Consider the following 23476-nt stretch of genomic DNA (forward strand, 5'->3'; position numbering starts at 1 on the left):
GTGTTGTGAATGAGGGTCAAAACTCCACTCCTGAGTTGGATTTTTAGATTAAGGGGACTTTAGCATATTAATCGTGAACTCATTAATTCAGTTCCCATTTGATTGATTGTTTCACGTGAAACAGTGAACCTTTTTCCATCCAGCTTTTCCTGATTATGTGATTGATAGATTCAGATTGACGTGTGCACTGACCTGTGGTGTAACTTGAACCTACCTCAGCACATCTCTAAAAGATGACATAAAGACAGGAAATGTTTACTATTCAATTAAACTTTTTTGTTCTTTATTTTTTAAACCAGAGTGGACTTTGTTTTGTTCTTGATTTGTTTGTGTCATCCCATCATGTGTCCGATTAAAGATTCTCAGAGCAAACATGAGATCTCAATGTCTTTGTTTTTGTGTTTGGACAGATCACTCCGGGCAGCAAAGCGGCGCAGGTTAACCTGGTCCAGGGTGATGTCATCGTCGCCATAGATGGCGTCGGCACCGACGGGATGACTCACCTGGAGGCCCAGAACAAGATCAAGATGGCTAACTACAACCTGGCGCTCACCATGACCAAGTAAGGGCAGAAACTAATGACTGAACTTAACTGTTTTTCTTTTCTTCTCTGTGCAAGAAATAGTTCCTGTTACTTCATCGACTCAACAAGAAATAGTTTTTAATACTTGATATTCTTCTCCTGTATTTCCAAACTAATTAACTTTTCATTAATTAAGTTAATTAGATTAGTTAAACCTCTGTGTCATCAGCATGGAAAGAGGTGCATTGTCTCCTGATGAAACCACCAAGGAATAATTGAAAGATTTAAAAAGTAGTGGCCCTAAAATTGCGGCTTGAGGAACCCCAAAAAATAGTTGGAGATATGAGTATTGATCATTTGTTGAAACAAAGAAAGATAAGAGGTGAACCAGTTTTTAAAAAGTGTCGTCTATTTGAAATAACGTTTTGATCAACTGAATGCAGCATTCCGATCAAGTAGAACCAAATTCAATCGCCTAATTGATGAATGGACTAATTGTTTCAGCTGTACTTAAACTGTTTTGGGGTTTAATTTACAACAAGACATCATATTTTATAAACTCTGCATATGCTTTATGCATACAAATCTTAATTTGTAAAATAACTAAAGCTGTCAGATAAATGTAGTGGAGTAGAAAGTAGCATGAAGAGAAAACACTGAAGTAATGTACAAGTATCTCAAATGTGTACATAAATACATTACCTAAGTGCATATACTTGGTTACATTCCACTACTGGTCTAATATTATAGTAATAATGGAGGATTATAGATGGATAGTTCTGAGGTTGCTGGGCATCTTAAATGCTTTAGGGTAAACAAAGGGAAAAGATGGCTGCTGCAGATATTGAACATCGGGCCGTTTTGGTGTCACTCAAGACCAAAATAGAGTGAAACCATCCTTCTGGTAACCTGAAGGTGTCTTACAGAAGAGATCAGATAAGCTCGGTGAGGAAATGAATGTTGGTCCACAGCAGTTTCATAACTGCAAACCCTCTGGGTGATGAAGATACGACGTTCGGCTGAGGATGAGGAGCCCTTTCTCATAATTTTTTCACGTCACTCGTGTTGTTTTTTAAGTGTAAAGTGGACATTGAGGTCTGTGGTGGGCTGCAGGACACAAAGGTCAGGAAATAGAGGTGACGCTTTGACACACAAAAATAATATATAAAGCTGTTTGACCCCTGTTGACCCTTATCACTCCCTCCTCTGATGAAATGTGTGACACAGAAAACACACAATCCACAGAATCACATTAAATACAATCAATTTTCAATTCAGGGTCACTGGGTGTTTTTTTCTTCTTCCAAGCAACACAAAATGACAGTTATAAATCACTCGGTTGGATTTGATCTGAGATTTCTAGACTCATTCCAGCAAGTCATCTAAAATAAACGACAGGATATACCGTTTACTACTTTCTCATTTCTCTCACCTTGAAGAATATGAGCAAGTACTGCGTGTGATAAACTGAAGGATAAAGTGTTCCTTTATGTGTTGAGAAAATCCTCCTAATTCTTAAGCTAAATAAACTATTTGAAATGCTTTCATCCCTTCATTCCAGGGTTAGGGTTAGATATTTTATAAATGGGACCAAATAAACGCATTAGGCAGAGTAAACAGGCTCTCGTTATTGTCCTCTCTTTAGTAAGACAAACAGAAAGTATGTTAGCCTTTCATATTCGATTCACTATTATAAGTAGGCTACAACTATTGAAAAAATACAAACATTCAGACTCCCTCATGTGGCCCAAAGGTGTACTGCAGATATATATGTAATAAAAGACTACGGAAGAAATTCTGCAAATTTGTTTGGAGACCGTAATGAAATCGCCTGCAACCCACCTGTGGGTCCCGACCCAGTCTTTGGGAAAGAATGCGCTACAACGCAGTCTGGTCCAGAGGGGTCCACTGTGTCCAAGACTGGTTGCCATATCTTAATAAATCGCTCGACATTGTTATGAAGAGCTTAGGTCAGCCTTTCCAGAGGGAGTATTCTCAGTATCTCCTTATACAATCGTCCAGTGCAGGGATGTCCTTAGAAGTTTGAGAATAGTCTTTCTTGGTACAACAATAAGTATTCCAAACAATTTATTATTATTGTTGTTCCTTGCACTGTCTACTTAAGCTGCTACAAAACACCGAAGAGGTGGTAGCTCCAAGTCACGTCAAACTAAGGTGATCACCTCATCTTTCACTTCTGTCCAAAATTATTTAGTATATTTTCACACTTCCAAAACGTGTGCATATGTGCCAATTTTGTGAATTGCTTTCAACACCTTTAGGAGAGCTTTGAACCAAACTTCTTCCTCACAAATGGTGTAGAGTACAATAAAGTATTTCACCTCCGAATAGTACGTTTGTTTTCTATAACTGATGCCCAGATATCTTCTTCTATCTGACATTCTCTATCAATCTTCCACTGCTTTCGGATGTGATCAGTACAATAATCATAAACTCATTGGTTGTCTGGATATGAATCGTTATGACGAAGCAAAGCATTGCAAACGAAAGTTAATCAAAAGTCATCTCACAGATCATCACCTCTGTGTTTCTTTTTCCTCTTGCAGGGCCAAGCGTCTTGCTCCGATGCAGACACCAAGAATCGACGTCTCTATCCCCATGATCCCACACCAACAGGTAACTTTACCCATAATGCATTTCTGCTGCTGCACATAACTGTACAGTAGATGGATGCTGTACCCAATGCGGCCTGGATACTGTGGTGAAACTGAACAGCTGCTATCTGGTATTGATCACACTGTTATGGCATACAATTTTAGCCAGCTAAATATGGAGTTTTGTCAGCACATGTATTGATTCTTTTTTTCTCCTTGTAAGCATCTAAATCAGGACGGTTCACTCCATAATCTCAGTTTCAGTCACACTAGTTCAATGTAATGAGTTGTCACCTCCTGGTGGCTGCAGGAAGAAGAACATGTACTTCATCCATGTTGTCAAAAAAAGTACCATCAGATAAATTCACATAAAGCACAACACACTTTGTTCTACTGGAAACCTCTCAAAAACCACTGGATGAACCCGAAGATGTAATGATCAATATCTTAGATCCCTGAAAAACATGATGTTTTGCACAGTGTTTACATAGTTATGTTGACAAAAGATAATATACACTTTGAAGCTTTTGCATCATCTGATAAGACTGGAATGCAAAAAGAGATTATAATATTAATGCATATTATGATATGATTGTAATTACAAAAATAAAATGTAAAAAAAGCAAATTACTTGATTTAGTAACAGTAAAAAAATGAAAAAGAAATGTTGACAGTTTTACTTTACGGTTCCTATAATAAAACATATTTACAGTGTAATTTGTCTCTCAAAAACATTGATCAGATATTGATAGTTGTTGCCCAACATTCTCTGCTCCCTCCCCATCCCGTCTCCTCCCACCTCCTGCTCCACCTGAAGCCTCAGTCAGTGCAGCTCAACGGCCGCCTGTCGGCCTGCAGCGCCTCCTCCGGGCCTGCAGAGGCAGACTCTCCCGGGAGGAGGTCGGCGGCGGTCAGCCCCACTAAGAGGAAGCAGTATAACTCACCGATCGGCCTGTACTCAGAGGAGACTATGAGGGAGATGGCGGCCGTTCAGGCGGGTCGGCCTTCTGGGTACGTAGAGACGAAGAGGAGGAATAAACATGGCGGGAGTTTGCTCTCGGAGGCAGAGCTGCTGATAGAGGAGGGAATGAGGACCTAAAGAACCACGTTTTTCAGGCTAATTTAATTGATATCCTATCAACTTTTCTGTGTTGATTCATGTCGTACAGTTCAGATTCAGATTTGTTGCTCCCTAAAGAACCAAACAGCCGGACCTTGGTCTAAGGAACAGAGGCGGCCTCTTTCCAGATCAAACTGTTTCTAGTGTGAACACATTTCTTTGGACTGTTCAGACCAATAGCAGGAAGTTCTGGTAGGCTGTCGTCAGAACTGGAAAAACAACAAAACAACAAAACAAAATGAGCTGTTAGCGCATGGAGAGGGGAGAAGGCCAGATGACCTGACTACTTTTATAAAGAGTCAGTTGGAAAAACCGAAGGAGAGAGAGACATACGATGATGGGACAGTCTGTCTATAAACCAATCAATGTCAATGATGACAGGACGTATATATGTCATGGAGAGTTCTTTAGATGCGCTCGCATCATTGCAACGTGAAACCAAAACTAACCGGATCAAATCCAAACAATGTAATCAAAAACATCAACCTTGGTTTGGACAGGTGTAGAAAGGCCCTTAGAGGTGTTGGTCGGTGTATGTTTGAGCATTTAACAGAGACACGCTGGCTGTTTACCCCTAGTTTGTCTTAATGCTAAGCTAGGCTAACCACATCCTGACTCCAGCTCTGCATGATGTGGATGCAGATGTTTGAACTCATTGAACCTCTCCAAGTTGTTTCCAACATGATGAGAAACGAGAACAGATGCTATCGTCAGCTACGATGCCTAGCATGCTGCTAAGTAATGACAGTTAGTTAGTTTGCTGACCTCAGCGAATCATTCCGGCTCAAACATTTTTACAAAACAAAAGTTACATGATATTTGTTTATATTTTAACCACAGTTAATTATATATCGTTTACGATTCTTAGACAAACTGGTTCTTCGGTTTTCTCTGAACCTGAAGCAGCAGCTCCTCCTCTGAGATCTCTGCTACCTTTCAGCAGCCTCATCCTGCCATGTTGACCAAAATGTCCCACACTGATCAGAGATTAATAACTGACTCCTCTAAAACCTCTGCTCTGCTGACCTTTAACCCAGAGAAGAAGGAGAAAAGTGGACTCATCTGGACATTCAGTGTCTTAAAGTCTCCCAAAAACAAAACATGGGCTGCACCTGAATACATATACAGAAATTGTGCTGTGAAACATGAAGAAGAAGACTCACAGCAGTATTATGAGTAACAAAATATAATCAACTGATAGATTACACTAACCAGCAGTATTTAAAGTAAAGACAATGAGCTTCACCTTTACATTAAAGTGATAAACACATATTTGCAGCAACAATTTTAATGTAATAATATATTATTTCTGCATAATGAGTACTTTTACTTTCGGTACTTCAAGTATATTTTTATGCAAAACATTTTGTACTTTTAATTGTAACTGTTTCTACATTGGATTATTACAGAGCTGTAAGGGGAAGTGTGTGACTGTTACCATAACTATTCGTAATCATAGCCACATACACACACACACACACACACACACACACACACACACACACACACACACACACAGTCTGTTACCCAGCATGCCTTTGGTGTTTCCTCAGTTCACAGTGTGATTCGGTTACAGTGTCACTGAAGTGGCCAAACACCTGTTTGTTTCTCTGGCTGCTGTTAAAGGTCAGGGAACCTTCTAGACAAACACGCACGCACACACACACACACTCTGTCTGGCTGCCCTTGGCTTACTTCTTGTCTTCCTAAATGCAGACGTCTAAAATGTCAAACCATCCCTTTATTAAAGAACAGGTGTATTCTCTCTGTTGTGTATTTTCACCTGACGATAAGAATCGTTGTGCTTTCTTTATCTTAAAATGAGCCGTTCTCTTCACAGAGCCGGCCACCATGTTTCTACAGTAGCACAGAACGAACAAACACTGGCTCTAGACAGGGCCGTCTGTCACCTTTTCATGTCGGCCATCGTAGTTTTCCTACATGCTTCACGCACTGGAGAAGTTTCAGTTTGTTGCAATCAGCAACCACACCGCTAGATGACGCCAAATCCTACACACTGAAAGTACAATCAGCCTATTTATTCCTCCATCCATCCATCCATCCAAAGGTACATCAAGTATATTTTACACTCCTAAAAATGCAAATACAAGCAGTGAGACGACAACAGAGTGCACAAATACAACACCCTTACAGTAATTAATATGGAAAAAAGCTCACAGCGTAGTAAAAAGCCGTTCTACTGTTATTTGAGGGTGCATAGAACTCCATTGTGGTGAAAAAAGCGACGTATTGATGCAATATGTGGAACCGAAAACCTCATCTTCGAGCTTTCTTCAACCCCACATCAGTGATCATTAGAACGTTAGAAGTGTCGTGTTCATTGTCATCACATCATGTCTGCGAGGGGATAAGATGTGCTCGACGGGACTTAAGATCACACTCTTGGCTGTTTTTTAAGACTTCAAATCTCTGACCCTGTAACCCATTTCAAAGAATTTGGGTATTAACAATGTATTCAATATACACGTCATTACATCAGTAAACTTATACATCCAAATGAAAAACAGATGTCTTCAGAAATAAATGTTATGGCTTATAAATCGGTAGGGGGAAGACCGGTTGTTCTTCTTTTACTATTATTATTGTCTCTGCTATAAAAGTCATGTGGAGAAGATTTTTCCCCCTTATTGTCTCTTAATGAAGAATCTCTGACCTTTATTCTTCTTTCCTCTCTGTAGCGGACGTTGTCCTGCTCACAAAACAAACATGTGAACGTGTTTTCTAATGACTTCATCTTCTCTTTCTTCTGCCCTTTCGATGTCGGTCAAACAAGATTTTCTCCCCAGCTGCTCCCAAGTTAGTATCCTCTCCTGCTGAGTGCATCTTGTGTCGTTTGGTCCTTTTAAGGCATGGTTTGGCTCTGTGGGTGTCTTTGTGTTCCCTGTTGGGATGAAGTGCTGCCTGTGGCCTTTTTCAGTCATCAGTACATACATGTCCAATAATAGATTACTGGGTAAAGTTACCAAAAGCAAATAAAAACCATGGTGGGACTAGTTGGTTGCCTCTGTTTTAAAGACGTTTCCCATCAGCCCCAGTGGTTTCCCTGCCCCCTTATAGAACATTGCCCTCGACTGGTCCGTTTTCAGAGGAAATTTCAGAATAAAAGAATGAAAAAAGAGAGCTGAGATAAAAGTTTAATCCCGGCTTACTGTCACATCTCCACACAGCTGAACAATCACAATGTTAAAAGTGCCTGTGAATGTCAGGTTGTCGGTTTCTGGAAGTTAAAAATGTCGTCTGATGTTTGACAGATATGAGGAGGAGGTTCCAGACTCCTCCTCGATGATCCGACAAGCACTTCGGGGTGCCTCACAAAATTCCCTAAAATAGAAGATGAAGAATGTAGCAGAAGCCCGACATGTTGGTTGGGGTACATGGGTCATTATTGATGGAGTTCTTCTGAAGTATCCCTTTATTTTCTCTCTAAAATCCCAGTTACTATAAGTTATACCTCCAAGTGCTTTTTAGAATTTGGTTTAACCTGCAGGGAGCACCGGATGGGTGGAGTTTATGAGCCATTTAGACACCGTCGGTCAGTCACAACCAGGTGAGTTCGATTAACTTCGCAGTACGTCATAAACCCACCTGGTACTCCGCACAAGCTAAAACAAGAACCAATAGTTTTCCACCAAAGGACATTTTCTGCTGTCTGTGCAGCGTGAATCTGCATCATCATGGTTTGCTGTGTGTTTCAGACTGAAAAGTTGTTGTTCATTACCAAGAGAGTGATGGCTTCTTTAAAACTAAGAGACAAATGAGTCTCCAGCTAATTCAGTAGCAGTGAGTTAATTAGCTGTCAGAATCTCCGTCTGGGTTTTTGTGAATGTTTTAATGTTCCTCTGGTGTTTGTGGTGTGCTGATTGGGTCTGCATGCATCCTCAGACACAGCCATATATTTAAATAAATGGGCGGGGGGTACAATTGATTAAATCTCTGCTGTTCTGTGGACTGATACAATCATCTATGTTACGTCTCTTTGGCATTTAAATAAAGGTCACAGTTTGACGCATTTTATCTGAGGTTCCGGTTGAACAGTTTGAACATGCATGAGGCTTGATTAATGCGAAGGATGAACACAACAGATCAAATCAGGTTTATAATCTGTAACAGTGTTTATGTCCTGGTGTGCTTGGTTGGTTTGATGCTTTTTCCTGCTTGTTTCTGGAGCTGTAAAGGACTTAAAGTTGATCCGTGACAGACAACGAGGAAACGTTCATAAATCGGATTAATGGACTTTGTAGAGGTTGAAACTGTAATGGTGTAAATATTTTCAAGCTTTAGTTACAACAGAAACCACAAAGACAATGTGAAGCTGCTGAAACTAACACAATGTTCTGCAATGCACCACGAAATACAAAAATGTGGGATTTGGTGTGGACAGGCTCATAGAGATGGATGGATGTTGGATTTTTAAATAAACCAGAGAAGAGTTCAGTGATGCTCTATGAGCTGTTTCTGATGAGAACAGAGTTTTGATGGAAGCATTCAATTGTTGCTTTAGATGTTTGCTGTGAGCATGGCTGGATGTTTCTTCTTTTTAACTCCGTCAGCTACATCGCCCACCTTCCCTCACACACTTCCCCTCTACCTTTTCCTCCACCTCTACGTCCTCCTTCGTCCTCTCCTCCCTCTCTCTCCGTCACCGCCACGTTGCCCCTCCTGCCAACAACAGCGCCGGCTTCAACCCCGCCGCCCTCCCCACCCAAAGGCCCATCGAGGTGAAGGGCCCCGGCGGCAAGGCCACCATCATCCACGCCCAGTACAACACGCCCATCAGCATGTACTCGCAGGACGCCATCATGGACGTAATCGCAGGGCAGACGCAGGGGAAGGGGCACGACGGCGGGTAAGAACACCTCCTCTTCCTCGTCATCCTCCTCCACCACTGTCGTCCTTTTTATTCTCTTCTGTTGTGTTTGTGCTCCTCACCATCACTCCGTGTACTCCTCTTCCTCACCAAAGATCCATCCTTCTTCCTTTGCCTCCTCTTACTTCTTCCGATACTTCCAGCTTCTCCTACTTTCTCATCTTCCTCTTCAAAATTACATTTATATACCGTCAATTTTCCTTGAAATAATTGCCAAATACTGAGGTATTTTTGTTAATTTAAAGAAAGATTAAATAACAATTTTTATTCAAAGTACTTTGTGTAGTGTTTAGTGAGCGTATATTCTGACAAGATCATCCTCCTTTCGAAACGCTCAAATAATGTTTAAATACTAATAATTTACAAACATGTCACACTTCCTTCACTTTATAGATATGAAACATATTCCAGTCAGCAGTTGTATTTTCCTTAAAAATCATATTTGGCAAAACAAATTAGTTGTATATGTTAACATCACTTCAGGGTTGACTCTCTTCACTCCCTCCTTCTTGTATTCCCTCCTCTTCATCACCACTTTTCTCAGTCTCTCTGTATATTTCATCTTTCTTTTAAGATGGTGGATATTAAAGTAGTTAAATCCCAAACACTCTCTTGTTGCCCAGTCCTCTCCTCCTCCTCCTCCTCCTCCTCTTCCTCCTTCTTATTCGACGACATTAGTTCTGACTCTTTTGTCTTGATGATTTCTGAATTTTAGAAAGAAGAAAACAGTGATTGTACAAATGTTGCTGCAGTGTTGTGGTTTTAAAGCAGTTTGTTCGTGGTGCGTTTAGAGTTGTTGGTGCTGCTGCAGTGTTTGTGTTCATGCGGTGAATGTGTGATTTGAAGTATTTGAAGCATTAAGTCACTAACAAGAGTCTATGAGCAACCACGCATTCACATCTCATTCAAATACAGGATTACAATATCAGATGTGATTCATAACCTCAGACATCACCTATATTACATGGACATCTTCTAGACTTGCCTTCAGATTAAATCTGTGGTTGCAGGGCGGTATGCTTTAAACATGGTCTGCATGTTAAAAACAGCTCATTAAGTGCAGTGTTTTACTCTCTGAAGCATTACAGAGATCCATCTGTTGTTGTAGTGTGTTGTGTGTTGTGTGTTATGGTAATTATGGGGAGAAATACTGCTGTGTGTTCTTCTTCCTCTTCTCACACGACCAATCAATTCTCCATGCTGATGGAAAATTGCATCAGGAGATGTGCTGCAGTGTATGCATGAAAAACCGCTCTCTCTCTTTCTCTCCCCTGAGAGAACAAAAACATTATAATTGCTCTGGACATCTACATGCAGTCTTCATTCATGCTCTACTTTTACACTCGGCTTTAATTTAAATGTCAGTCTGAACGAAACCATCCAGCTGTACACAGGACGAGCTTCACTGGAAAACCAACTACACTCGTGTGTGTTGCGTTCGTCCTCCTCCTTATCGTCTCTCCGGTCATCAAACTCTCATTTACTGAGAAACAGCGTTGGAATACAAAACTAAACAGATGAAAAAAGTCTGAGTAAAGGAAATAAAAAGAAACATTAAACAGGCTGAAGGAAAGACGTTAAACTGGTGTTACCGGTCACAAACTGGATGTTCTGAACCCTTTTCTCCTTCTTTTAGTGGGATACATCTGTGTCTAACAAACTCATCCTGAAACTCATTACAAAATGTTTTAATTCTCATATTTTGCTCTTCCTCTCATTTGCATCCACTGTCTCCATTTTCATCTTTATTTTCATTTTCATGCATGATCAAATCAACACCAGCTCGTTTTCCAGGTTTTAGTGAAAAGGTGGCAGGGCATCAAACACTTTACCCTCATCCACCCAAAATACAAACACTCTCCTTAAAGTCCACTTGAGCTTTAGTGTCATGGTATTGACTTGGTTTGGTGTCGGGGGGGGTTGCAGTCCTCTCCCAGTTAAAGATGGTCTTGTAGACAGCGACTCCCCGGTCTATCAGGCCGTCCAGAGTGCAGAGAAGGACCCGGACCTGGGCGAATGGGGCCGTCGCAGCTGTGCAGTCAACATGCAGTCCAAGTCCTTCCGGGTCCTGGCCCACATGACCGGCACTGAGTCCTGTAAGTTTCCTGTTTCTTTTTATTTGAGTCTGAAGTTTTCCTATCAATGTACACCACCGTTGAAAAGTTTGAATCAGCTGTTGATAATGTTTTCCTTCAATAATAACTATTTTAATGGAGATAAAAACTGTATAATCCAGACACCAAATATAATATTTACATTTGAAATAGTTTGGCCCCAAAAGACGAAAAATTAATTTAAACTTTAATTTAGTCAATGTGCCCACGGTGTTGTATGACAGTAGAGAATACTGTTTGAACATTTTAATTTGTGTTTCTATTAAAGTTGACTTACCTGCCTCACTAACTTTAAACTGAGGATGCTCACTGATGTCTGCTCTCCGCTTTGTTTTGTCTGTTACAGTACCAGGGGAGGAGGAGGAGGAGGAGGAGGAGGAGGAGGCTCTGAGGAGGAGCAGGTAGGCAGCAGAGCTCCATTAGACAGCTGCAGACCACCCCTCCCCACCGGCTGCTCACCTGTACACTCTGCCCCGCCCCCGAACACCTTGCCCCGCCCCTCACCTCTTCTCACTGCCCCTATAGGTCACCTCTGTCTTAAAATGATCCTGAACGTTCAGGTAAACTCATCTTGGCCTGCTTTTAGACTCTTATTTTGAAATACAGCAGCAGTGGACAGTACATTTACTCAAGTACTTTACTGAAGTATTTACGTTTTCTGTTACTTTATACTTCTACCTCACTACATCTTTAAGGAAGCATTGTACTTTATACCCCACGACATTTATCTGACAGCTTAGTTACTTAGAATTGTACACATATAACCTATAATGAGTTCATAAAATAATATGTTGTGAGGGTTTAACTACCAAATATTAACTTATTTCAAGTATTTGATTTAAATCAGCTCCACCTCGACCGGCTACATCATCAACAGTGATAATAATAGTTCATAACAATAATAATAATCAGAATAATAATTATAATTAGTTATAATCTGAAATAAAGGCAACACTGATCACTGTTGTGATAGGTTAGCATGTAGACTTCTTAATTGTGATTAAATTAATCTATCTTAATGAAATCTTTATTGTCCTATTCTTAAACCACCAGTAGAACATGTTTTACCACTGAAAATAAGCTGGAGTGTGGAGTCAACATTAACCAATCAGCTGGTTGCAGGTTGGAGATTTGTTATGTCGGCAGAATCATAGTAAGTTATTGATTAGTTATGAGTCCGATGTAAAGATCTGGTTTCTCCAGAAGGGGGAGCAGTGGGACTGACAAACACAAAGGTTTTGCCGTCTGACATGAGATCACATGAATCCTTTTTGTATTGATCAAACTTGGTATTGATTGATCAAAGAGAGCATTAGAGCATTTTGGCCTGACTGTGGCTGTCACCAGGGGAACAATAACAGGGGAAAGAGTCTCCAGTATGAAGAGCACAATCCTCCATTACAGTTATATTGACATGAATAATAGATTTTAATTCCTGGATCACAGACTTATATCAGAGAGGTCGCAGTTCTCAAACAAAGTTTTTCTTATTCACGGCCTGAATGTTCGCATTGAAACACAGTGATGAGATTGAGAGCTTAACTAGTACTGTTCGCAAGTACTAATGTGAAGTACTTGTATTTTACTTGAGTATTTTCTCTTCATGTCACTACATTTATCTGACAGCTTTAGTTACTTTACTAATCAAATTCAAAAGAGATTTCTACTCACTAAAAGGAGTTTATAAAATATTATGTTTTGTTTATACAATGCAGCTGAAACAATCAGGATATTAATCAATTAGTTGATTAACAGAAAATATATTTGCTGACTATGTTGATGGTTGAAGTCATTTTTTTATGAAGAAACATTTCATGCAAGTCGCAGCAGCAACAACAGACATGACGATAAATACAAATACATGTCATAACAAAGCAGCATGTACGCGTTCGTTATTTAATTGAAGCAACTGCAGTTACCACTTCCTTCATTTTAAGTTTAAAATCAGCGTATAAACCTGGCCTACAGATCGTTTCAAGACCAAACACTATGACATATGTTTTGTTCTGCAGCAGGTTCAATTTAATGACTTGAAAGATTTAAGGAAACATTTCAGTGTGTAAATACTCAACAGATATTTACAAGAAGTAACCGAGAGGTTGTATAAAACATCCTGCGACTGCAGAAGATATAAAGTCTGTCTTTAAATTTGGACCAAATATCTGGAGTTTCTGGCTAAATGAGGATTTTTATTCCATGTCTCCTGTTGCTCTCTCAGTTTGTTTTCCTTGTGTTTTAGCTGCTTTTGTTGTCAAAGTGTTTGTGAAATAGAAGCCGAGCTGACGGAGAATCAGACGCTGTATATCAGAGCGTGGAGGTCTCTGAGTGGACGGACAAAGCTTTTAACCCTCCCCCCTCCTCCTCCATCCTGAACACTGATGGATGGAGCTCTCTCTGCTCCGCACACTTATTTAATCATCCCTCCATTATGCACAATCGATCCCTGCTGCCCCCACCATCCTCCCGTCAGTCTGTGTTCGCTTTGCAATGACTCAACGTGAATCAATAGGAGCGGAGGTCAAGCTTTTATCCGCCAATAAAGAGACTGTGGTTTTTCCCTTTTGTCTCTAAGTCATCCTGAAGGGCAGCAGCTCAGACGTGACTCACAGAAAGATAAAACACAAAGAAATACATTTGTCTTAATGAATTTTATAAATACTGAAGTCCCCCCCCGATGCACACCAATATACAGATCATTTAGAAAATTAAAAAACAATGTTACCAGCTAATTTGAGTATCATATTGAATTAATTTGATCACATTTTTAACGAGCAATATCGAGCTTTTTGATTTGTGCATGAGACAATAACAATCTTCTATATTTTTCTCTTTTCATGCTTCAACTAATCTGATCTGAACTTTCACTAATCTGATCTAAACAGCATATATGTGCAAGCAGGGTTGTAACGACTGCATGTGTAAAAATATACTGTAAATGTACAGTGTAAACTGTATATATCATGATAACGCTTCCTGTGCTTTAGCCCTACTGAGCATGCTCCAGCTTCTGCCGGCTCCGCCCCCATCTCTCCGCAGCCTTTGAACCCAGCTTCACCTGACCCCGCCCCTCACAGGTAACCAATCAGCTGTGGGCTTTATATTGTGTTCATATGTGCAGACTCACACCAACATTATAAACCAACAAGTATCGTGTGTTCATCTTGGAGCTTAGACAGGAAGTCAGAAAGTATTGAGAAACCGACGAACATGTTGTTGGTTTGAGTCCAAACTTGAGATTTGTTGACAGTAAGAAAAACATAGAATAACACCAGACTTTGAGTATCTTTTAAAACTTTGCAGACAGTTGTTTAGGATATTTGCCTGTTTTCTGGTGACTTTATTTCGCAGGTTAATGGAAGCATGATTGATTTATGTTGACCTGAAACATTTAAAAGAACGCTTCACTGTCTTTTCATGACAGTAATGTCTAACTATTCTTGCGTTTAATTAATAAATATTGTTCCTCTTGATTTTACTTAACATTTTGCAGAAATACTATATTGACCCTCTGTTTGCGTTCATAAGCAAATCTCTACTGACAATACCTCAGTAATATGATGTTGTGTTTTAACCCGTGCTATTGGAGGATTTTGAGTTTGTGGTGAGACAGGTGTGTTGCGTTCAGGTGCTGGTGGGACATCTTGGACTCACAGGATGTCATCTAAATGGGTCGAAGTGTTTTCATGTGCTTGTTTGTTGGCTCTTTGATGGTGCTGAAGATGTTCTGAGTGAGACATACTTTGTTGTTATATCTCAGGGCTTCTTTTGCTGTTTTTTGGACAGCAGATAAATCTGAGAACATGTTACTTAGAGGCTGAGAAACATGACAAACACAATCTTAAAAAGGCAGCTGTGGTTAGAAAACAGCCCACTGAAGCGTCGTCAGCAGTAGGCGTGACCCTGGTGGAGATGCAGATCATCATGGTGACCACTGCTGTTGTCTCTACACCTGCAGCCTGAAGCGACAGTCTGCCGCTGGTTACAGCCTCCAGCACAGAGCTGCAGTCTCCAGGTACCGACACCTGCAGGGATCCAGCGCTCGAGTCCACATGCTGCCAGCGTTTCTATTTCACTTCACGCTGCCTCTTGTCCTACGCTCTGTAACACAACATCTGCCATCAAACGGAGGCTTCTTCATCTAAAACTCTCTTTGCAGAACCATGAGCAGACTTAAGGCTTCAGTATGCTTCACGTTAACTAGTGTGTATGAAGTCGTTCGACCTCGTCTAAGGTCTGTTATGCTACTTTATACCTTGGTCTGGGTGAATACTCCATTCTGCTTGGCTCCTACTTGTTAAAATGTCTCTTGGATCAACTGGAAAATGCATCGTCACAAAGCTGAAAAGATCTTGTAGAATATGATGCATTGCTGTAGACTACCCAACAGTATATGAAGGAGTTAAAATTAGCACAACCTTAAAGGGTAACTTTGGTATTTTTCAAGCTGGACCCTATTTTATCATGTTTCTGTGTCTAAATGACTATTGGGTGCAACAATTTTTGACATTGCTCCAGGGAGTACCTGCTAAACGGGCTGCAATGTAATCATATCTGGTAATTCCTCACCGTCAATGTACGTCCGCTAAAAGTGCAAACAGACCGGATCAAGCAAAAGGTAAAGTAGTTTTATTTCTCTGTAGGGTTCTTTACATAATTGAACACCTATAATAACAATCTGAGCCTGTCAGTGGCAGAAACAAGTCCTTTTAGTGGTCATACATTGACGGTGAGGAGTTGCCACCAGCAATTACATTGCAACCCGTTTAGCGGCTGCTTTCTGCAGCATTTAACGATGCACACAATTCTGAAAAATAGCATGTTAGTATGGAATATCAAACACCACACTGCTAAACTCTGAACGTAATTCTTTTGTTTTCACTCAAAAGTCATTTCTAAATCAATATATATATTATAATATATATTACAGATATAATAGAAGTAGTTAAAGAATGAAAAATGAATCATCTCTGTGTAAAGTTGGAGTAAGAGTTTGACCTGATTGCGCCATCAAAAAGAGAGTTTCAGACACTGTTAGAAGATCCAACAAGCACTTCGTTTGAAGCAGACTGAGGCCTTTATTTAATGGGTAACCCTGATGGGAATCGAACTCCTAACCCTGCCACCGCTGGTGCATCGCTCATTCCAGGACCATGTAACTGTGGAGTAACAGCTTCATCCGTTCATCAGCTAAATAACATGCTGAATCTCTTTTAACTGGCTCTGAAAGATGACAGTCCAGCTGTCACATTTTCATCTTTATCTTAATTGGGAAGATACTGACACTCATTTCTTCCAGGCTGGTTTTCCTCAACTTTCTTTATTAAAACTTCCACTAACTTTTAAGTATCTTGTGTATGTATTTTCTGTATACATAGCTAAGATTTACACAACCCAGTAAACACTGATTTGGTGATTTGCAGGTCAAATGATGAAGTTGAAAAATAGAAATTACTAGATTACATACAACAGCATTTTAATACAACGTCAAAGATAGTTTTATGTATCCGAGATGACTTTTGACCTGCAAATTAACAAATCGGTGCCTGACACATGGAAGGAAGTCAGGTAAGAATTTGTGCACATTTAGACTGATGTTTAAACTACAACTTGATCTCTTTAATGAGTTTAAAGTTGCAGGAGGCTCAAAACCGACTGTTCACAAAATCCTGATGATGAATCAACAATCTTTCATCCCTCTCTAGCCAATATGGTCAGCCTCCTGCCATGCATCAGGCTCCACAAGCCCCGCCTCCGCAGCAGTATCAGCAGCCAATGCCGCAGCAGTACCAGCAGCCAATGCCGCAGCAGTACCAGCAGCCAATGCCGCAGCAGTACCATCAGCCAATCCCGCAGCAGTACCAGCAGCCAGTCCCACAGCAGTACCAGCAGCCCCCCACGCAACAGGCCCCGCCCACTCAGCAGAGCTCCATTCAGATCCCTCTTGGCTCCCTCCCTCCCAAGGTGGTCAGCACCGCGTGCATCTACCCCTCGCAACCAGGTGAGAACACCTGTAAAACACAGTTATTGTTGTGATTTCACTAGATTCGAAACTTTTACACAAATCGTTTTCTTCTCCTCCAGCTTCAGCTCCACCTCCTGCTCCACTTCAGTCCCGCCCTCCAGCTGCTGCCCAATCCCCGGCTCCAGGTGGCCCCGATTCCTCTAACCGACCCCCCTGGGTGTCCGACACCAACTTCGCCGGCAAGTTCGACCCCAGTAAGACAACAACCACCATGAAGATGCAGCCGCTTCCCCAGGGTGCACCTCCTCCTCCAGCATACATCCCCAACCGCTCTACCTCCGCACCTGCAGCTCCTAGCCCCGCCCCCATCACACCAAGCCCCGCCCCGTTCTCACCTGTGGCGAGGGGTGTGGCCCAAAGGGCGGAGAGGTATGCCGCCAGCAGTCGCACGCCTCTGTGTGGGTCCTGTAACAGCATCATCAGGTAATTTACACAATTTTTGATTATATATGATATTATGCTGCACTGTATTCTGGTTTGGACTGCTTTGTCATACAGATAAATATGTTTTGTTAATGAATGGGTATATGAATATGTATATTACCGTAATAATGCTAATCACTGTGAAACTGAATCTCTATTTTTTTATTTTCTTTACCTTAAATTCACATACATTTTCCATTAATAATAACTGTCCTCAAGATGTATTTGTTCATTCCTCTGGCAGTTTTTATTCGATTGTGTTTTCTGGCTTTTTTTATGATTATGAATAATTCTCTTGAAAACAAGGTCTCAATCTCAACTTCCTGATTTAAAGAGTTTCTAATAATGATAAATCAATTTGATTATGGTTGTTAAGTATTACGTTTATTTATTTTGGACATCTAAGGATGCAAATTTAAAAAGTGATGAAAAACAAGAAGAATGCAGGTAGCTTAAAGTCAGAACATCATAAAAACATGTCACCTCAAACTGACTGAACCTGAGAGCCTGTTGTTATTGGTGTTTCCAGGGGCCCCTTCCTGGTGGCCCTCGGCCGGTCCTGGCACCCCGAGGAGTTTAACTGTCACTACTGCCACATGTCTCTGGCTGACGCCAGCTTCGTGGAGGAGCAGAACAACGTCTACTGCGAGAACTGTTACGAGGAGTTCTTCGCTCCGACCTGTGCCCGCTGCAACACCAAGATTATGGGGGTGAGATGGTCCACTTTCCTCCCTGTCCACCTGTATACCTGCAGTGCATTCTGACATTGACGCGGTACAGCATTCAGGTTAACAGTGATGGAAATAATATATTATTTGTAGCAAATGGTTGAAGACACTGCAATGGCCCTTTAAATGCTCGCTATCACACACACATACATACACACACTTCAGCCCGTCTGACACGTTGTGTCATGTGTGGTACAGGAAGTGATGCACGCCCTGCGGCAGACGTGGCATACCACCTGCTTCGTTTGCGCGGCATGCGGCCAACCCTTCGGAAACAGCCTCTTCCACATGGAGGACGGAGAGCCGTACTGCGAAAAAGGTACAACGATGTTCACACGGGGTCGGGCTATAAACTGTTCAGATTGTATTTTCATGTTACATGGTCTCTGTCTCTCTCTCTCTCTTGTCAGATTATATCTCACTCTTCAGCACTAAGTGTCATGGCTGTGACTTCCCTGTTGAAGCGGGTGATAAGTTCATTGAGGCTCTGGGCCACACCTGGCACGACACCTGCTTCGTCTGTGCGGTGAGAAACAGAAAGAAACATCATTTCACCTGTAAAATAAGTCAATAATTACGTTTGTGGCACTCAAACATTTTGGAAAATAGCATTTACATAATTCAACAGCAACATCTTTTTGCAGAAACAGTGTCTTTGTTGCGCTGGATAAAAATAATCACTCATCTTTCTGCCGAAGAAAAAGTCCCTCTGAAAACTGTAGTGTTCTGTGTTGTCCAGAAATTAGCACTGTGAAATTAATTTGCACAACTTTACAATATTTGTTGTACCTGCAGGTTTGCCATGTGAACCTTGAGGGCCAGCCTTTCTACTCAAAGAAAGACAAACCTCTGTGCAAGAAGCACGCTCACGCCATCAACGTGTAGACCAAAAAGCTGCAGACCTGCTGCTCTGGCCGCCCCCGGGGGCAACGCTGCCGGGCGTGGAAAACGAACCCAAGCCAACGACAACAACTTTTGCAAGATGTGTGTGTAAAGGCTCTTTATGCAAAATACATTTTGGTTTTTCTTTTTGTGCATTAATATTAATGATTTAAAACTACGTTGCCTGATGATCCCGCTTCAAAACAGAAACAAAAACAAGTCATGATGTTGTTGTTGCTGTTTGCCATCCAACCCACTGTATTATGTTCTTTTAATTTTCCTATGTTTTCTACCAGAAACTACTTGTGTGCTCAATGTGACCGTTGTTCTGTTATTTGGAGTCTTGAGTGTGCCAAATTAAATAACTTTTATATATTCTCATCAGTTAATAAATGTGAAATGTAAAATATATGGAATTAAATTGACAATACAAAAAAGATTAATAATAAAGATATCATTACATGAAATATTAATAATAATATAGTTGATAATCTAATCCATTTGTAGCTCGGATTGCACCTCATTTGTATGTCGCGTTGGACAAAAGCACCAAATATAAAATTGTAAATCTACATCTACGTATCCTGGGAAATTATATGATTGTTCTAGTGGCACACTGGAGACTCCATAAGCTTGAACTGCAAAATGGTAGTTTGTCTCCAGAATATTGTTCTCATCATATCTTGGACTTGACTCAGTAATGTGCCTATTTTGATTCAGACCTTTATGGGTCTTTTGAATGCTTTTTTTTTCACTTAACTAAACTAACAAAAATATTTTATTAATGTTTGGTTCAGTTCACTGCGATTTAAAATCACAGCCTCTATAGAAGCTAAAATGCCCTCAAATTCATTGTTTTTTCAGAGCAGCAGATAAAACACTGAAGCATTACTTTTACATTTTATAAACAGTTTGTTTCCTGCAGCTGTGTGACAGTGAAATGATCCTCAGAGCAGCCCATGAAGAAGCCTTATCTGACATGCTGTTAGAAGTGAGACTGGCAATGAATGTAACATGACCAGGTGTTTCCTCATTCCAGCAGGTTCACCTGTGTGGTCGAATATGAAAAACAAGTCTAAATGCACAATGATACTGTGAGAGTACCCAGACCCAAAATTACCACAAATAGGCACAACTCCATAGAGACACATATAGCTGCTAAACGATCACAAAGGGACAGAAAACAATTAAAAGACACACAAAACCACTACATTGAGACACAAAACAGCCACATAGAGACGCCAAATAACTACAGAGTCAGAAAACGACGACAAAGAGACACAAATATATAGTTTTAACCACCATTGTTCACCTGTACAGAGTGTGTTTAATTCTGAAGGACAGTATTTCAGTGTATATGTTTATCCAGGTGAACCCCTGGCTGCTGCAGAGTGTGGATGGTGTCTGATGATGTGATGTGGAGTGTAACTACTAATCCCTCTCTGACTTCACGTACAGTAGGTGTTACTGTGCAGCAAATAACCTCGAATTTCATATTAATAGACTACTCGTCAGTTTGATATTTATTTAAAAGCTAATATATCTTCACTGCTGTGTTCGGTGCTAATCAAATTAATAGTTTAATTTGTCTTCTGGATGTTATGTGTTGATTTAGTCTTTCTGTATATTTATTGTGTTAATGTTTGTTGTTGTCCTGAACTGTAAGAGCTTGAATGTTTATCACGGTGGCATTTTTCACGACAAGGCCACTTCATGGCTCTGTTCAAACCTCATGCCTTAGCATTGACTGTTTTATTCAATGACTATTACAGGATACTAGGAAGGCCCTCAAGTCCCAAAAGATTATAGATTTTATTTATTTTATCTTGTGCACACAAGATCTAAAACAATGTAACTTCTGGGGCAGCAAAGGATGTTTGTGTCCAGCTGATGAATGTAAGTACAATATTGACTCTCTTTTAGCTCCGTTTTTGGTCTCGACCAACTCTTTAGGGCAATATCTGTCTGTGATCGATATATGTGTCATTTTAAACTGAACACCTGGACAGGTGTTTTCAGCCTGCCACATTCAAAGTCTGGTCTCAGATGTACTTAGAAGAGGTGATATTGCCTGGGAGCTGAAGTTTTTATTGACTTGTATTTATAAAGAGAAATTGGGTGGGTTTCCCTTTCACTTAAATACGAGCATAGTGTTTTTAACAGCATGTGTTGGCCGTCAGAAGAACTGCACCTCAACAAACTGCAACAAAAAGCATGATCCATTTCAGATCCTGTCTTTCTTTGTTCCAGGTACGTTGAATGATGCTCTGTTAAAGGTGATAAAAAAAAATGAAACCGCCTGGTTCACTTTTATCATGACGTGTCAACACATCCTGTGATCTTACAGCATCAGATCTGATGTTTTTACACTGTGAACAGAGCCTCGGGTACAGTGAATACATGATTTAGAACGGTAAGACTTTTTGGTTTTAGAAATATGTTTTTTTCAGATTAACTTAAATTTACTTTGACACAAGTTTATGTGGGGAAGCTTGTTCATACTTCCTGCAGTGTATTGTGCCTTAGGCCACTCCTTGATCTGTCTGTCTGACTGGCACACACTCACTCGGACAGTTGTGATGTGTTTGTGTGCTGGTGTACAGTTTTTCATTTGAGTATTTTATACAGTTTGTGTATTTTTCAGAGGGTGAATGTGTGCATGCAGAACGTCACAGCTTGCCACAGCATGTGGAGCGAGTCAACGTCCGTATTGGTTAGTGTTGGTGTCACTGCGTCACTGTTTAACATGATTAAGAGTGTTTGAACTGGTTTTGGTGTCAATGAGCTGTAAAGTGAAACACTATTAATGCTGCAGTAACATTAAGACTCTCCTGGTTGTTGGAGATTCAGCTGCTTTACTACATTTGTTAACAGGTTTTAAATATTTGATAAATATATGTGTTGCAAGTTGAATAAATTGAGCACTTAAAACACGTTAAAACATTTGCTGTCAAGCTTCTTTTTTTGTGTATTTAGGATGCTACTTTCTCCTGCAGGATTGTTGGGTTTAGTTGACAGGACATTCTGTTTAATTTTGGTTGAGGAGTCACAGGAGTAATTCATTTAGGATCTCTGCAGATTAGGGCCATGGAAAAATTATACATTTTGAAGATCTTCCTTCGAATTCCAGCAGTGCCTTTTATCTGTAGAAAAAGAGTTTTAGGATGAAACCTTTAGGTGACAGACAGTGCATCCGGAAAGTATTCACAGCGCTTCACTTTCTCCACATTTTGTAATGTTACAGCCTTATTCCAAAATGGATTAAATTCATTATTTTCCTCAACATTCTATTCACAACAACCCATTTTTTTGCAAATCTATTAAAAATAAAGAACGAAAACATAACATGTCTAGTAAACAGGAGATCCTGGGTTCAAATCCCAGCAGCGCCTCTCCTGGGCAGTCTTGACTTCAACTTTTTGCTCTCATATTTGAGAAAATTAATGACCGTATGAAATTTGTTAAAAATACCTTCAAAGAGGCGCTATGGCTTAGTTGGTCAAAGTGCCTGTCTCGTAAACAGGAGATCCTCGGTTCAAATCCCATCAGTACCTGTGACAAAGCAGTGTAACCTTCAGCTTCATTGTTTCATATCTGTGAATATGACAGAAAGTTCAAACTTTAAGGAATAGTCAGTCCCAGAGGTGATGTGGCTTAGTTGGTCAAAGTGCCTGTCTGGTAAACAGGAGATCCTGGGTTCAAATCCCAGCAGTGCCTCAAAGAGAAAAATAGTCAGAGCGCCAAATGAGAAAGGATCAGACTGAATCTTATTGGTGATGCACTGTCTGTTACAATACAGTGTAGACTTCAACTTTTTGGTTTCATATTTGTGAAAATTAAAGACTGTTTAGAATTTTGGGTTCAAATCCCAGCAGCGCCTCTCCTGGGTAGTCTTGACTTCAACTTTTGTTCTCATATTTGAGAAAATGAACGACCGTAGGAAATTTGTTAAACAGACCTTCAGAGAGGTGCTGTGGCTTAGTTGGTCAAAGTGCCTGTCTTGTAAACTGGAGATCCTGGGTTCAAATCCCATCAGTGCCTCAAAGAGAAAAGTGGTCAGAGCACTAAATGAGAAAGGATCAGAATGAATCTCTTTGGTGACACACTGCCTGTTACAACACAATGTCGACTTCAACTTTTTGGTTTCATATTTGTGAAAAT

At 40.5% G+C, this 23476-nt stretch overlaps 1 protein-coding gene and 2 non-coding genes across 7 annotated transcripts in view; all 3 read left to right on the top strand.

Annotated features, from left to right (window-relative positions):
- LOC116376827 (LIM domain-binding protein 3-like) overlaps positions 1-22256 on the top strand; it is a 35088-nt gene extending 12832 nt beyond the window's left edge. Inside the window, exons 4-16 of one of the 5 annotated variants that reach the window (XM_031838316.1) lie at positions 411-562; positions 3091-3160; positions 3956-4149; positions 11073-11242; positions 11607-11661; positions 14245-14334; positions 15216-15272; positions 16963-17258; positions 17342-17705; positions 18235-18415; positions 18632-18752; positions 18844-18959; positions 19229-22256. In XM_031838316.1, the coding sequence (XP_031694176.1) occupies positions 411-562; positions 3091-3160; positions 3956-4149; positions 11073-11242; positions 11607-11661; positions 14245-14334; positions 15216-15272; positions 16963-17258; positions 17342-17705; positions 18235-18415; positions 18632-18752; positions 18844-18959; positions 19229-19318 (1956 nt within the window). In that variant the 3' untranslated portion in view covers positions 19319-22256. Of the gene's footprint in view, positions 1-410; positions 563-3090; positions 3161-3955; positions 4150-7052; positions 7076-8951; positions 9126-11072; positions 11243-11606; positions 11662-14244; positions 14335-15215; positions 15273-16962; positions 17259-17341; positions 17706-18234; positions 18416-18631; positions 18753-18843; positions 18960-19228 lie in introns of all 5 variants that reach the window. The other 4 variants (XM_031838324.1, XM_031838332.1, XM_031838340.1 and 1 more) reach the window with 4 other exon arrangements.
- A 702-nt stretch (positions 22257-22958) lies between these two features.
- Positions 22959-23032, top strand: trnat-ggu (transfer RNA threonine (anticodon GGU)). The gene has a single exon. It is a non-coding gene; the product is annotated as a tRNA-Thr (tRNA).
- Positions 23033-23282: 250 nt separating this feature from the next.
- trnat-ugu (transfer RNA threonine (anticodon UGU)) lies at positions 23283-23356 on the top strand. Its single transcript has one exon. It is a non-coding gene; the product is annotated as a tRNA-Thr (tRNA).
- Positions 23357-23476: the final 120 nt, after the last annotated feature.

Source organism: Anarrhichthys ocellatus, unplaced genomic scaffold (assembly GCF_004355925.1).
Source record: "Anarrhichthys ocellatus isolate YVR2014 unplaced genomic scaffold, GSC_Weel_1.0 scaffold3, whole genome shotgun sequence".
NCBI classification, from domain to species: domain Eukaryota; kingdom Metazoa; phylum Chordata; class Actinopteri; order Perciformes; family Anarhichadidae; genus Anarrhichthys; species Anarrhichthys ocellatus.